This window comes from Nicotiana sylvestris, chromosome 7 (genome assembly GCF_000393655.2).
Source record: "Nicotiana sylvestris chromosome 7, ASM39365v2, whole genome shotgun sequence".
Taxonomy (NCBI): domain Eukaryota; kingdom Viridiplantae; phylum Streptophyta; class Magnoliopsida; order Solanales; family Solanaceae; genus Nicotiana; species Nicotiana sylvestris.
Window position 1 is genome coordinate 46,076,400 of NC_091063.1, and position 17,386 is coordinate 46,093,785.

Below are 17,386 nucleotides of genomic sequence, written 5' to 3' on the forward strand. Positions count from 1 at the left end.
GATCCGAAAAGGATCCTAAGATTCTTGTATTTGTCTATTATTCATCTTTATCAAATGAAAGAGGATCCGCTTCACTCAAGATTGAGTGAATCTTTTCCTTTATTTATATTTTATTGCCATTTAGTGTTACTTAATGCATCTTTTTCATACTACTAAATCTAGCCAAAACGCTGACAACATTTATACTCAACTATATTTTTCTATTCATGTTATTCATCTCAGATCTAGAATTAATTATCCTTAACTAGAATTTACCCTCTATCTTCTTATTTAATTAGTTTAACAAAAAGGTCCCATACTTTTTTGGTCAAATATTATGCACTACTTCATAGCTAAGTTTCATTTGTTGTCCTCTCACTTGTCACTAGCTAATGAGCAGTGGACTACTTTGAAGTAAAATATTTGAATGTTTAAATTTTAATTTAAACGGAATATAGTGCAATTTAGCTTTCAAACTTAGATATATTTTCTCTGGATAAAAGAAAAGAAAACAAAACTAAGACAGAGGGAGTACCAAGTACCAACTTTGGACATTTCATAAATTCATATAACTATACTCGTATAACAATAATTTAGCTATTAAGTTATGTGAAAGATACTTAACCAAGCATCTATACTTATATTTGCCATAGGATGTCCAATAGCTCCGACTTTACTTGATGAAAGCACCTTTGTCATCTTTCATTAATTAATAATAATAACTCCATATCCACATTTAATGTGAGCTTTTCTCATTTTCCATTACAACACTCTTGAATCCTTAACTATTATTTCTGTTGATTGTTTGACTTAGATTGTTTATTTATGAAATTATCGATTCAAAGTGGATCCTAATTCATCGAATTTTATACTGATTTGAGTCAGTATGTTTTACCAAAACACACTCAATATTCAGGTTTAAGGTTACTGTTCTTAGGTCAACATTTAGGAAATAAACCCCCAATTAATCAAGTTTTTTTCAGACTAGTTACACTTCAAGTTATCCAAACCTTATCCATTAGCTCTAGACTCTAGTGCAACAAGTTATGCTGTCTTTTGGCATAAAAAGAATATTAGTCACCCTTAAACACATTAATATAATATAATACCAACGGCCAGTGAACTAAATACATACGCCTCTTACTGTTGCCCAACTTTAGGATCAAGTTTATTTTGAATTGAATTGTAAGGAAAGGAACTATAAAGTCAACTAAAACGAGACAAATGACTCCAAGTGTTCCTAACCAAAAACAGTTTCTAAAAACACACACACAAAAAAAAAAAAAAAAAAAAGAACAAGAAGAAGAAGAGAAGAACAAGATTGCCACAAACACCCAAAGAAAAGAAAAGTGCCAAGTGGCACAAGATCTAGGCACTTCAATACAGACCAATCAACGTCAAAGTTATTGCCACGTCAGAAATTGCCCGTAACAAGCAACCTCCTCACCGACTCCACATAAGTACCGTGCACCTCCCCACACTTTATTTCGCCTTCCTCCTCTCACAGATCCAAAAGACTCGATCGTAAATATTTCTTAGCTCCCTAATTTCATTTCCCGATCACCGGACGTGACATTTCTCCACCCTAATTTCCTCCTACTACGGCGGAACGCGGCGGTCGGTGGATGGCAAGAACCAATAAATATACCTCCCTTAACTTCAACGACATCTACGAAAAGAAAACCACTAGCAGCAGCTCCGCCGCCTCCGGCAGACCGCACTCTTCTTCATCATCTTCTTTTAATGGTCCCAATAAGACTATTATCTCTAACTCTCGTATTCATGGACACATGCTTGTCCTGAGCCGGCCCACTCCCAAGCCCATCTCCATTCCGCAACCCCAGCCTCAGCCTCTTCCGATCCAGCAACAGCCGAAGTTACAAAGCCCACCGGATCAAACCCGAGCTGAATCGGACTCCATTTCGCTTCGTCCACAGGGTCGTACTGGTTCCGGGCCCACTACAACACTTTCTTCTTCTCCTGTGAACCCCCCTTCACCTTTGCAATCGCCTTTGCCAAAGTCGAACAGGTTCGTGCCGCCACATCTTAGACCGGGATTTGTGGGCCGGGAGGAGAAACCGGTCCCGGATGGTCAGGGAGTGAGAGCCAGACCGGAGGTTGGGCCTGGGCTGCATCGTCAGGGGGGACATCTTGGGTCGTCACCTAATCGGTTCGGAGAGAACGGTAGGCCCAAATCGGGAGGTGGGTATGAGCGAACGAGGAGGGGATTTGGGGAGGCTGATTCGGTGGATTTCATGAACCGGCGTGGTTCTAGCGGGGCTCGGCCCAGCTCTAGTGGATGATGTCATCATGGTATGATGCCTCATTTTCTAACATCTCTCGTATTCATATGGATTTAAGTTACATGATTTAATCAATTTTAAATTTTTACACTGGTAGTGTAACTTAACTTATCAATCAATGTTTATTAAATATAGGTAATTAAAATATTTGATAGTGTAACTTAAGCTCCATATTCATATTTACATAAGGGCCTGGTCGTTTAGCTTTTCCGTTTATATGCTCGTAGGAATTTTTCTAGAAATGTGGTACTAATGAATCAACTTCGCTTCCTTCTCAAAGGGAAAAAAATTTCTCATAATGAATAAACTTTGCTTTCTTTTTGTGCACTATGCTTGAAATTTCCATGTTCTTGGTACTAGTTTCCTTTAGGAGTTCGCTTGGATTTACGTTCCATATTTGTTTGTGCTAGTTTCCTCTTGGAGTTCGCTTGGATTTACGTTCAAAATTTGTTTCATAAGTGTGTGATTTTGTTTATTATGAGCGTTTGTGACTAGCTAGAGCTGCCAAGTTGAAATGAATTTTTGTGTGATGAGTGGTGCTGCTTTCCTAATCATTTGGGATTGTTTGGTGAAAAGAGTATGTAAGCTTGGTTTGTTTTCTGCTTATATTTGGACGTATTTTTTTTATTGCCTTATTGGTTGGCAAGTACCAGTCCAATGCTTGTGAGGCCATGCATGTCTTATTGCGTGCCAATTCAGACCTTTGTCATTTTTTGAGATGCTTGTAATAAGACTTTTCGAATTATATTATGCTCATGTACAACTTCCATCTTATGTCATATCCATTCTTGAGCATTGACTTGACCTATATTCCAGCCATATTACATTTATTACTCATGTATGTTTTGACCATTCTCCCAGAAGGTGAAACGTACTTGTTGAGTGGCTATGACATGACTACAATTTTTCATCTGAGGTTTTATCATTGCCTGTTTTTGAGCATGCAAAATATATTTTTTTTACTATGCTTGGTTGGAGAGAAGCACAACCATATAATTATTAAGACGGCCGTTTACTTTTTCATCACATTTTTTCATAAAAGAGTGCTGTATTGGGAAAAAACTGAGTCTGAATATTGAAGATGACGTGTCATGACATGTGGACTGGTCAAAAGGTCAAAACGCAATAAATAGCCAAGAGGCACGGGCGACAACAAATAGGGGGAAAAGAAAGCAACATAGGTGTGGACCGTTACTAAAGTAGGTACGAGTCTCGTACCTATTCGAGTCGTTTAAAGATCAAAGATCAGAAGAAGTTGAAGATACGAATCTGATGACGTAAAAGAGTTTAAATACAGCATTAAATGTCAAATACGTTAGAGAATCTGAATTAAATAGAAATGATTGTGTAACGTTTCTTTTAAATATCATTTATTGCTCATAATTGTCTCATTAAGACAAAAGCATTATATTTTCTCCTAGAATCAACTATAAAAAGGGAGAGACTCAACATTTGTAAGGACACGAAATACTATTGAGATCTTACTGAAATACAAAACTATTTACTGCTTTACCATCATTCTCAAAAATATTTTATTTTCGTCTCCTGATTATCAGTAACCCGAATTTCTTTCTAGCTTTGACCAAAGACTCAGATTTTTGGTTAAACAAATTGGTTCCGTTACCGGGAATCTGATAATCTTTTCTTTTAAGCTACATCTTGTCCATTGTTATCACCATGTCAAACAACAACACCAACAATAACAATGAAATCACTTTGGGAAACCCTGAAAATCAAATCCATCAAAATCAAGGAGATTTACATAACATTGAAGTGGTTCCCTCCCCTCAAAATTCACCACGTCAATCTCGTGAAGGCACTCCTGAATCTCGTGCTGATCAACAAGAACAATCTGAACACTTTGAAGGTGGTACAAATGAAGCTTTACAAAAGCTAATTGATGCACAGGTCGGCAAAGCTCTTCAGGCTCTAGTTAGTCGATTGCCTGCTGCACTACCCACACCAACTCCTAATAATAATACATTGGAGAATCCCCGTTCTGGTCTTGTTAATTCTGGAAATGGAGGAACCACCAGTGAACCACAGGAAGGGGAACCAGGTAATTCAAATAATTCCTATTTGCAAAATTTAGTACTAACCTTGCAGAAACAGATTAAGGAACAAAATGAACGTATTGAGCAAATCCCTGGAGTTCCGCCTGTAATAAAAGGAGTTGACATGGACAAATACTCACAACAACCTTGGAAGCCAAGTGCTACTCCCTTTCCAATTCCGAAAAAGTTCAAAATGCCTGACATCCCGAAATATGATGGTACTACAGACCCACGTGACCACGTGACTGCATTTACAACAGGCGTGAAAGGCAACGACTTGACCAAACAAGAAATTGAATCAGTACTGGTCAAGAAATTTGGAGAAACACTCACCAAGGGTGCATTAACCTGGTATTCTCTTTTATCTGAAAATTCTATAAATTCTTTTGCTGAGCTTGCAGATTCTTTTATTAAAGCACATTCGGGAGCACAAAAGGTTGAGAAAAGAATGGAAGATATTTTCAAAATCAAACAAGGAGGATTCAGAGTTGCTCAGAGACTTTGTTGATAGATTCCAGCGTGAAAGAATGACTCTACCCCGTGTGCCTGACAACTGGGCTGCAATAGCTTTTGCAAGTAATTTAAATGACAAAAGTTCTGAAGCCACGAGAAGACTCAAAGAAAGCCTTCGAGAATTCCCTGCAACCACGTGGAATGATGTTTACAACAGGTATAGTACGAAGCTGCGAATTGAAGAAGATACCGTACCTAAGTTTCATCATGAAGAAAGGGTGGTTCCAGAAGATCAGAAACCGAAAAAAGATCAGGTAAAAACAGGTACGATCCATATATGGGACCTGTAGGAAAAGACCCACGGTCAAAACAAGATAGCCAGCAATATGATCAAAAATCGAAGAATAGGGACTCTGGTTCTTCATCGAAATTCAGAAATGATCGGAACATACAAGAGTCACGAGATGATGACAGAAGATTAAAGGCACGGTTCGGCGGATATAACTTTAATGTCACTACCTCCGAGCTCGTGACTGTTTTGAGAAGTATGGGAGATAAGGTGCGGTGGCCAAAAGAGATGCGGTCAAATCCAAATAGACGCAATCCAGATCATTGGTGCGAATTCCACAATGATCACGGGCACAAAACTTCAGAATGTAGATTCTTGCAGAGTGAAGTGGATCATCTATTGAAGCAAGGGTACCTCACTGAGTTATTTAGTGAAAAAGGTAAACAAGCCTATATGAAAAATAGGCAAGAGCCACCAAAGCCTCCTTCACCCAAGAGAACAGTGAATGTGATAAGTGGGGGAGAAGATATTCACGGCGTAACCTACACAGTTTCCAACAAGGTTTCTAAAGTAACAATTACACACGGGAAACGAGTACGGTAGGTTTTAGAAAATGAAAGTATTTCATTCGATGATGCACCGAAGGAGTGATCACCCCCCATAATGACGCACTGGTAATATCTTTACTTGTACATAATACTAATGTAAAACGAGTTTTGATTGACCCAGGGAGTTCCGTAAATATTATACTACTAAAGGGTATTACGTGAAATGCAAGCTGAAGACAAAATGATATCCAAGGCGCATACCTTGTCAGGCTTCGACAATTCAAGTGTGATAACAAAAGGAGAGGTAATTCTAACAACTTTTGCTGCAGGTGTTGTTAAAGAAACTAAATTCAGGTAGTTGATATGGAAATGGCCTACAATATGATCATGGGGAGGCCTTGGATCCATGATATGGATGCTGTTCCGTCAACTCTACATCAAGTTATTAAATTTCCATCACCGTGGGGGATTTGTCAAATTCGAGGGGATCAGCAAACAGTGAGGAGTATCAATACTGTAACAGATACGAGCACCGTAAACAAAGAAAAATAGCAATTACAGGAAACAGTTGAAGATGTCAGCAATCAAACCTCAACTGAGCGAGAGAAAACAGATTTAAACTCGAGACCTGATACAATTCAAGAACCTGAGGAGAATGAAAATATCAAAACAACCATCGAAGAACTCGAGGCTGTGATATTATTTGAGCAATGGCCTGAACGGAAAGTTTATGTTGGAGCTAATTTAAACTCAAACATGCGAGGCATGTTAATTGAATTTCTAAAATCTAACGTGGGCTGTTTTGCTTGGTCCCATGCTGACATGACAGAGATACAACCGGATGTGATGACTCACAGATTAAACGAAGACCCATCATTTACACCAATAAAGCAAAAGAAAAGAAAGCAAGGGGCTTTCAAAAACCAGGTGATTCAAGATGAGGTCCAAAAGCTATTAAAAATTGGGTCAATCCGCGAGGTAAAGTACCCTAATTGGTTAGCCAACACAGTTGTTGTACCTAAGAAAAATGGTAAGTGGCGAGTCTGTGTAGATTATACAGATCTTAATAAAGCTTGTCCAAAAGATTCTTTTCCTTTACCACATATAGATCAATTAATTGATGCAACTGCAGGACATGAACTTTTAAGTTTTTTAGATGCATATTCAGGGTACAACCAAATTAAAATGGACCCTAGTGATGAAGAAAAACTTCTTTCATCACAGACAGGGGGACTTACTGTTATAAAGTAATACCCTTTGGTCTCAAAAATGTTGGGGCAACCTATCAAAGGTTGGTCACCAAAATGTTCCAAGAACATTTAGGAAAGACAATGGAGGTATATATAGACGATATGCTCGTCAAAACCCAGCAGTCTCATGATCATATTTCTCATCTATCTGTTACATTTGAAATTTTGCGAAAATTTAATATGAAACTCAACCCAGAAAAATGTGCATTTGGAGTTGCGTCAGGTAAGTTTTTGGGTTTTCTTGTTTCTAACCGTGGTATTGAGGTAAATCCTTCTCAGATCAAAGCAATAGAAGAAATCCCTGATATCCTTACTAATAAAAAGGAAGTTCAAAGATTAACGGGAAGAATTGCAGACTTGGGGAGATTTATTTCCAAATCCTCAGAAAAGTGTTTTAAGTTTTTCTCTGCACTCAAAAAGCAAGATCATTTTGAATGGAATGAAGATTATCAACAAGCCCTTAGAAATTTGAAAGCTTATTTGTCAAAACCACAGTTATTGGCAAAACCAAAGGTGGGAGAAAAGCTTCTCATTTATCTGGCTGTATCTGAAGTTGCGGTAAGTGTTGTTTTAGTCCGTGAGGACCAAGGTAAACAATCTCCTATTTATTATGTAAGTAAGTCCTTATTAGATGTTGAGACACGATACCCACAGCTAGAAAAGTTAGCATTAACTTTGATCATGGCATCTAGAAAATTAAGACCTTATTTTCAATGTCATCCCATTATTGTAGTTTCTGCTTTTCCGCTTCGAAATATTTTGCATAAACACGAACTGTCAGGAAGATTAGCAAAATGGGCTATAGAATTAAGTGAATATGAAATCATTTATCAACCCAGGACCGCTATAAAATCTCAAGTACTAGCTGATTTCGTGGCTGATAAAGTCAGGGGATGCATTTAGAAACAGAAAAAGAATTACAAGTTTTTAATGGTGCAAACCCAGGGACTTGGGTTTTATTCACTAATGGATCATCCAATATAAAAGGAGCAGGTCTAGGTATAGTTCGCATACCACCTATGGGTGAAATTATTAGGCAAGCTATAAAATGTCATTCTATAACTAACAATGAAGCAGAGTACGAAGCTGTAATTGCAGGTTTGGAATTGGCAAGAGAACTCGGCATAACACAAATTATAATCAAGAGTGATTCTCAACTCGTGGTCAATCAAATGCTGGGGATTTATACAACCAGGGAAACTCGAATGCAAGAATATCTCGAAAAGGTACGGGAACTAATTAAGCAATTCCAAACTTGGAAGGTAATGCAGATCCCAAGAGATGAGAATATGGAGGCAGATGCTTTAGCTAATCTCGCATCTGCAGCTGACGTAGCAAACGACGCAAATGCTTCAGTCATACATTTATTTCATTCCGTTCTCGAACCTGATAAGAATGAGGTAAATTTTAATCATCTAACATGGGATTGGAGAAACGAAATTATTGTTTTTTTACAGCACGGAACCGTGCCTATTGACAAAGGGAAGGCTCACGCGCTTCGCAAAAAAGCCGCTCGATATTGTTTTTATCAAGGAAATCTTTATCGAAAGATGTTCGGTGGACCACTAGCACGGTGTCTCGGACCCTCTCAAACAGAATATGTGATGAGGGAAGTGCACGAAGGACATTGTGGAAATCACGCAGGGGGAAGGTCGCTGGTAAGAACATTGATTCGAGCAGGATATTATTGGCCTAAGATGGAAGAAGAGGCAAACTGTTTCGTGTCCAAATGTGATAAATGTCAAAGATACGGCAACAATATGCACAGACCAGCTGAGTTACTACACCCTGTTATAGCCCCGTGGCCCTTTATGAAATGAGGAATGGATATCGTAGGTCCACTTCCACAAGCAAAAGGTCAGGTAAAGTTTCTACTTGTACTCACAGATTATTTCACTAAATGGGTAGAAGCAGGAGCATTTAAACAGGTACGAGAGAAGGAAGTTAAAGACTTCATATGGCGAAATATAATATGCCGCTTTGGAGCACCAAAGGAGATCGTGTGTGACAATGGACCACAATTCATAGGAGCTCAAATCACAGAATTTCTTCAAAGTTGGCAGATTAAAAGGATAACGTCTACGCCATACCATCCAGTGGGTAATGGACAAGCGGAATCCACTAACAAAGTCATTATCAACAACTTGAAGAAGAGGTTACAGGATTCAAAAGGTAATTGGCCTGAGGTATTACCTGGAGTATTATGGGCTTATCGTACAACGACAAAAACAAGCACTGGAGAAACACCATTTTCAATGGTTTATGGTGCGGAAGCCTTAATTCCAGTTGAAATAGGTGAACCAAGCACACGGTACGTTCGGGCAACGGAGGAATCTAATGATGAAGAGATGCGGGTCAACCTTGATTTGCTTGAAGGAAGAAGAGAAGCTGCATTGATAAGAATGGCAGCACAAAAGCAAGTAATTGAACGATATTACAATAGGAAAGCACGCCTCAGATTTTTCAAAATTGGGGACTTCGTGCTTAAAAAGGTGTTCCAATCTGCAAAGGCTGCTAATTCAGGAAAGCTAAGTCCAACGTGGGAAGGACCATACAAAGTTCGTGACATTGCGGGAAAAGGAGCATACGAGTTGGAGACAATGGACGGCAAAGTTTTACCCTCACATTGGAATGCCGTCCATTTAAAGAGGTATTACTTCTGAAAAAGTACCCACGGTCAGGTATCGCCATGTTAAAATTTTTTCTTTTGAATTATTAAAGTTTTACTAACGATTTTAGATGCTAGGCAAAAACCCTAACTCGTGCCAAATGATGAGTCACGACCTGCAAGGCAAAATGGAGTGTTCTAAAATTCCAAGCCCAGGGTTACAATTAATCTGATGGAAATACACACGAGTTAGGCAGTCTTCATCTATAATCACACCTCCGAGTCCCGTATCTTTTTCTGTTTCAGGAAAAGGACCAAATAGAAAGAAATAACAAGTGCTCGAGGCTTCATACTTCACCGCTCAAACACTTGGGGGACTACATATTATACACAAATATGTGTAGATAAACAGATACGAAATCGAACAAAAGTCGACCACAAAGAGACAAGTGTTGAGAAAAAGTTACGAAGTCTTCAGCATTCATCATCATGTTCAACAAACACAAGACATTCATCATAATGTTTTTCCCATGAGAACAACAGAGTCATCTCTCAAACTCATAAAGGCTATGTACTAAAACAGGTTATGAAGAAAAACCTTGTTTATTTCACCGCTGTAAAAATCTGTTACAAGAAAAACAGTTATGAGAAAGTCATAGATGGATTTTAATACATGTAATAGTCAAAAAAACTTGTTAAAGTTCATGAATAAAACTTATCACAGTTGTTTCATACAAAACATGTGTATTCCTATTTCTTTCATCGTATTATAACACCATTGTGAAGTTGAGACGTCTTCTTCATTAAGTGTCGATAAAATAAAAGGGCCCTCTTTTATAAACCTCATGTTAATAAGTCATGAGAAGAATCATAAAGCATTTTCAAAGGATAAAAATGCTAAACTATTCTATAAGTCCTAAATAAGTAAGGAAAAGGCAAGAATAGAACACATTGAAGTACTAACAAAACTTCTTAATATAATTAAAAAGACTAAGTAGAAACTTAGTCAATAAAAGTTTATACAAGTGCCCCATTATGATAACTGGGGACTTTCACCAAAAAATCCCTTAAAAGCTAAGGGATAAAACCATCGTCCAATTGAAGGGGTTAGCACATCAGAAGTTGCAATATTAATTTCACTTTTAGCCACAAGCACGGTGGCAACTTCTGAAGAAGCAGCAACAGGAATGGTTTCAATTGAGCTTGAAATGTTAGAATCAACGAGGGAAGCAAGAGTCACGGAAGCTTCAACTTCCACAGACTGAGTCATAGAAGTTTCACCCTCTGAAGCTGGAATTGCAACATTTTCAACTTCAACTGCCATAGCAACGACTTCTTCATTTAAAGGTTCTTCAGTCACGGGAGCTTCAATTGACGGAGAAAGAAAGTCAAGTGGTTGTTGGGTTCTCTCAATGGTCTCTAAAACTTTGGCCAACTCTGAGTTTAAATCAAAGTTTTCTTGACTGGTCTCCATTAAAGCATCACGACGAGAGTTTAGAAAAGCCCAACTCACCTCTATGTTAAAATTCTCCTCAAGAAGTTCATACTCCCTTTCCCACATAGCAAGATCATTCTTTAACACTTGATTTTCAGCTAAAGAGGATTCAAGGGATGCTTCAAGGGAGGCATGAGAACTCTCTAAGGTACGTACCTTATCAGAAGAGATTTTTAAATCAGCTTGAGCTTGAGTCAAGCTTTGCACTAACTCCCCTGCATACTCTTCTTTCTTGGCCAAGAGTACCTTAAGTTCTCTGATCTCTTCACTACAATTTGATAGTTGTTCTGAAAATGAACACTCAAAACGCTCCTTATCTTTCTCAAATTGGCTTGAAGAAGCCTTGGCAACTGCTAGCTCAGAAGTCAAACCTCGCTTTTGTTGCTCCAGGAGATTTCTACTATCTAGCAATTCTTCTATAGTTCCCTGAGCATTCTCAAACTGCTCTTTCCAATTGGCTGCTTCTAGCTGTGCTCCCCTGGCTATTTCCTCAGCCTCGTGGATAGATTTTTCAGACTCACGGGCTTTCTTTTCCATAAGGGAAATTCTTCCCATCAATTTTGTACCAATGAGGTTAGCCTGCAGTGACAATTCATAGAAATAAGAATTTAAAAAAAAAAAAACTTGTTAGTAAGTGAAGGAAGAATACCTTCAAAGTAGAATGAACAATGTCATTCATCAAAGTTAAGCAGCTATGGCTGTCCATCTTCTTCTTCTCAATATCTCCAATCAAAGGCCTAAGCCAGTCATCTGCTCCACCAGACTTCCTTAAAAGACTGTTGTTAGCAGGAACTTCAAGCGTAATGCTCCTCATAGACAAGCTTCTGCTACTAGAACCCCCCTCTGCATATTGAACAGAGGAAGGGGGAACTATAGAAGGAAGAGTGGTAGAAGAAGTGAAAATAACATGAGTCATAGGACTCGAAGCAGGTAAGGGAGCAGAAGTAGGTAAAGAAGCAGGAAAAGAAGGAATGGGAACAGAGGAAGAAAGAGGAACTTCATCTAAAACTGGACCTAGTTCTCCACTTTCAAAACCACCAACGAAGAGACGACGAATAGATTCGTTGGTTTCCCTCGGAGAGGTTTCATCTTTAGAGGGAATGTGAACTGGTTCAGTAAGAGAGGCACAGACAGGGGTAACTTCAACTTCATTCTCGGAAACTATGCGTCTCCTGGCTCTTGGTCTAGCTATCAAAGAGGTGTCTTTGTCTTCATCGTCCTCAGAATATTCTTCTACAACTTTCCTCTTTGACAGCCTAGCTTGAGTTCTCTCCACAGAAAGAGAAGTACCAGAAGAGGCTCGAAGGGCAGTAGCCACTTCGGTTGTCATTCCTCGAATAGCAAATCCTGACAAAAAGAAGAATTTTAAAAAAAAAGAAGTTAGGAAAAATAAAGGACTTGTCATACGAAAAATGATAAAGAGATGCATACCGTGAGTTTTCACTTTCCAACCATGTAAATTGGAAATGGATTTCCACGTTCTCGCCTCCATAGGCACGACTTTCATGATTAAATCTACCCAACCACGGAAATTAGGAACGGGTTCCACATCTCCCATGGTTGCTATAGAAAAGCAAAAAAGGATGAAATTAGAAAAGAAGTTGAAATTCTTAAGAGGTAAGAACGGTAAGTAAAAAAAAAACTTACGTGCAAAGTTCCACTTCTCAGGGAAGGGGATATTTGTTTCACCCACCAAATCAACTGTGCGTACCGCAACATAACGAGTGTACCACCCGCGGTCCTTGTCATCTTCAGGGCTTACTAAGACCCTTTTACTTCTTGCAGTTAGAGTAAAAACTCCATTGCGAAATAACTTGGGGTGGTAAATATGAATAAGGTGGGGAAAGGAAAAATCAACACCGGCTTTAACAGATAAATACCTCAAACAAGCCACTGTTCTCCATACAAGGGGACCAATTTGTCCCAAACAAATTTTGAAAAAACGACAGAAATCAAGTATGACTGGGTCAATAGCAGGAATAAATCCCAAAGTGAAGGGGTAAGTATAAACAAAAGAAAATCCAATCCTAAAAGAAGATATTCTTTGATTTGGATTAGGGATTACTATACGAAAATCACTTCTCCAGTTGCAATCTTTTCGAACAATAGAAACCAAAGGTTCAGTGATTAAAGAAGGAAAAGTGTCAGCTTTCTCTAAATTGACAACTTGCTCACGAAGAGATTTCCTATCATTCTCAAAAGATAGGTCGTTGGGTACTATTTCCTCAACTAAAGGCTCTTGAAGAGGCTCAGGAAGTTCTTTACCTTTAGAGGAAGATTTCTTAGTGATAGAACCTCTGGAAATAGTACCGGAGCTAGAAGAAGGCATGACAGAACCAGAGGTACCACCACGAACGGATCCTAGGCTAAGAAGCCTGCCTCCTCTTCCTCTTCTATGTCTTACAGGGGCATTGGGGAAGCTATCAAGAATTGGGATTCTTTTAGGGTTAGGATTCGGAGATGCCATTGCAGAGAAAAGGATGAACTCAAGGAGAAAGGAGTAGAAATAAAGAGTAAAGAATCTGTTAAGGGTTTATGAAGAAAAGGACAAAGAGAAACAGTATATATATGTATATAATAGCAACCGTCAAGCAAAGAAGTGTAATGATGGAAAGCCTATAATAAAGGCAACTATCGCTTCGTGAATATAAGGGATGAATAAACCTTGGAAAAAGGCTGCAGAATTACGAAACCAATCGGAAGGTGACACGTGTGCAGAGCATTAAATAGAAAAGACAACTAGGGTGTCAGTACTGTCATAGCATTGATTACAGCAAAAAATTCCCTTTTTGTGAAGGTCCACTTCCCAAATATTTAATGGATAAATAAATGGAAAGCGTGGAGACTATCTGTATTGGGAAAAAACTGAGTCTGAATATTGAAGATGACGTGTCATGACATGTGGACTGGTCAAAAGGTCAAAACGCAATAAATAGCCAAGAGGCACGGGCGACAACAGATAGGGGGAAAAGAAAGCAACATAGGTGTGGACCGTTACTAAAGTAGGTACGAGTCTCGTACCTATTCGAGTCGTTTAAAGATCAAAGATCAGAAGAAGTTGAAGATACGAATCTGATGACGTAAAAGAGTTTAAATACAGCATTAAATGTCAAATACGTTAGAGAATCTGAATTAAATAGAAATGATTGTGTAACGTTTCTTTTAAATATCATTTATTGCTCATAATTGTCTCATTAAGACAAAAGCATTATATCTTCTCCTAGAATCAACTATAAAAGGGGAAAGACTCAACATCTGTAAGGACACGAAATACTATTGAGATCTTACTGAAATACAAAACTATTTACTGCTTTACCATCATTCTCAAAAATATTTTATTTTCGTCTCCTGATTATCAGTAACTCGAATTTCTTTCTAGCTTTGACCAAAGACTCAGATTTTTGGTTAAACAAGTGCCGGTTCAATTAGATTTTTGTTGGTTTATGTGGTGCCTGAATACCAAAACTCTAGTCTGTAGATGTAAAAGATCTTTTTTCTGCAATAGGAGGAAAGGTAGCTGATGAACAAGCTGAATGTTTTCTGAAGAACGTTTGTACAGTGTAATACAAACCATTGAGGTTGCGCATCTTCCTGCAATATATTTTTTGTGTGTGTGTGTTTTGGTGGGGGGGGGGTTATGTAAGTATTGCAGTTAGGTCATGTGTGTCAGCACGAAAGAGTATAGTGTTTTGTTCTTCTGTTTGCATTATGCAATTGCTAGAAGCGTCTCTCTTAGGCAACTGCAATTTAATGCAGTTAGTTCATGAGGCCACGAGAATTAGAGTAGTATTTTATTCTGCCATTTGCATCCTGCAATTGCTAGTAATGTCAACTGCAACTTTTCAGCATTTTGTAATATGATCATGTGTCATATGGTATTGAAGGAGGAACAAATGCATTTTATTGCTCCTCTCATAGGGAGAGTTGAACTGAAGTTCTTGAGGTTTAGGGACCACAATCTTGCCACTTAAGTTGTCATCTGCAGTTGATTTTGCATGTTGTAAGTTAGAGGTTGTCAAACATTAAGTGTGTTGTATAATGATGGGAGTCAATAGTAACAGTGTCAGTTTCACCTCTTCCTCTGGACTGTTAGGTAACAGATGGAAGATAATATAATAGTGAGAGGGCTGTTTTTCTGATCCATATTTTGATTTTGGTATACAGATCTTGATGGAGCCTTGGGCTCCACTTTGCCGATGAGGATGGAAAGGTCTTTTCTGAGGCAAATTCACTCGCAAGATCAGCCGTGGATGGATGTTACTTACTTTCAGGAATGCAGTGGTTATTGAAGTCATGGAAGTTGGATTATGACCAGGTTGCTCCTTTTGTCTGCAGTAACACCATTAACCAAATAATGTCTTGCTGGTGTTAAAAGAAGACTCTCAAGGATCAAAGCTCGATCGAATTGTTTCTTTCATTTCTTGCCTTGTAATTTTCTTTTGCTTTCCACTACCTACTCTCTCAGAAGAGGTGGTTTAAATGGAATTTAGTGTATTGTATGTTTTTCTCTACACGTTATGTTGTGCAACTACCATAAATTGGTGTATTCTGATGGTTTGCTATCCCGATCACCCTATTACACTTTCAGACTGTCTGTATTACAGTGGATGTGAATTTGTTTCTATTTTCAGTGTTTCTTCTCTTTCTAAGTGCTTTTTGCCGGTTTGCCATGCGCCTGCCTAATTTCTCTACAGCTAATAGAACACATGTATTCATATTAAAATATAGACAAATAATTGTATATTTTCATTTCATTAATTTTGAAGAATTTGGATCTTTAAAACACTAAAAAGGTCTACATATAGTAGATAAAAAACAATGTTATCCTTTGGTGTTTTTGCCTCCTAAAACTTAGTTTGTGTGACGACAAGACCCAGGTCGACTTCAATCACTTGTGTACAAGCAAAATCTGGAAAATTAATTCCATAAACAAATTAAAATACTTCCTGAAAACACCAAGGACTACTCCTGTTTGGAAAATTAATTCCATAAACAAATTAAAATACTTTCTATGGACAGTCATATGGAATAGGCTACCCACCAAACATATGCTAGCCAAAAGAGGAATATGTCAACATATGCTAGCCAAAAGAGGAATATGTCATGACGACATCTATAGCATATGCAATAGGGAGATAGAAGATTCTGAACACATCTTCTTCCGCTGCAACTATGCAAGATCCATCTGGGCACAAACGAGAATTGACCACCTCTTCCCTGTAAACTCTTTGGATAAAGACTCCTAGTTTAATTGACTTAAAAAAATAGCTTGCATCTAAGAAATCTTTTAATAGTCACCTTCCTTGGGCAGTCCTTCTTCCTTTCCTACTTTGGTATATCTGGAACTTTAGGAATGAGATACTCTTCCAAGGAAACAAATCCCGCCCGTCCGTAGACCATCCCATTAGCAAAACTGTTGAATTCATATACATGGCAGAAAACCTAGGTATAAAACTTCCCAAGAAAACGATTCTTGTAAAATGAGAACTCCCGTCACAAATTTCTATAAACTTAATATAGATGGATCCTGCGAAGGGAATCCAGGGGTGCGAGGGGTATTTAGGGATAACAGGGGCCAGTGGACCTTGGGCTTTAACATGAGAATTGAACACGCTACTAACATATACATGGAAATCCTGACCCTGCTACATGGTGTTAAATTAGCTCTTAAGGAAAACCTCCTCCCAATAGTAATTGAGACCGATTGTCTGGAACTAATAAGCCTCCTTAAATCTAACAACTGTCTCTACCAAAATTTGCTTGACAATTGCAGGTACCTATTGGGGAAGGTGAATGATCCACCTTTGAAGCACGTCTTTAGAGAGGCTAACGGAGTAGCGGCCTATTAGCTAAGAATGGATGTAACTTGGGCACTTTTTGCTTTTTGCATACTTATGTATCCCCTCCTTCTTTTGTTTCACATGTACTAGAAAGAGAGGTCTAAGCACTTTGTTATCTAGACTGACCTCTCGTTGTAATAGCTCTTAGTTCTTGTTGTATCAATAAAATCGTCCATTGCCAAAAAAAAGAAGCAAAATCTTAGTTTTAAGAAAAATCAAAGTCAATTTTATTATGAATTCCCTAAGTGTGTATACACACAACACTATCATAGTTTTTGTTTTCATTTACTAAAGCAATTTGCTTAATTTCACTTTTTCGTGCTATTTGTATATCACGTCTCTTTACAATTTTAAAGAGTTACTTTTTTGGCGGATAAACTAAATACAAACAATAAAAACGGAAATCAATTGTTCCATTAATGATGTACTATAGAATTTTATAGTCAAAATACTTTAAACCACCCTTAAACTTGGCTCAGATTATAAATATCCTCCCCGAACTATGTCCGGTCTTAATTACCCCCTCAACTTGGCCTTTTGAGCCATTACCCTCCTAGACGCTGATGT

General features: G+C 38.2%; 1 protein-coding gene across 6 annotated transcripts; it reads left to right on the forward strand.

Moving 5' to 3' along the window:
• Positions 1-1,470: 1,470 nt before the first annotated feature.
• On the forward strand, positions 1,471-17,056 carry LOC104224907 (uncharacterized). Of its 6 annotated transcripts, none has more exons than XM_070150414.1 (2): positions 1,471-2,292; positions 16,753-17,056. In XM_070150414.1, exon 1 carries the CDS (start codon positions 1,605-1,607, stop codon positions 2,280-2,282), a length of 678 nt encoding a protein of 225 aa, XP_070006515.1. In that variant the 5' UTR covers positions 1,471-1,604; the 3' UTR covers positions 2,283-2,292; positions 16,753-17,056. The 6 variants fall into 6 exon arrangements, with proteins under 6 accessions (XP_070006515.1, XP_070006510.1, XP_070006512.1 ...); XM_070150409.1 differs by lacking the exon at positions 16,753-17,056 and adding an exon at positions 15,144-15,603; XM_070150411.1 differs by lacking the exon at positions 16,753-17,056 and adding an exon at positions 3,397-3,794.
• Positions 17,057-17,386: the final 330 nt, after the last annotated feature.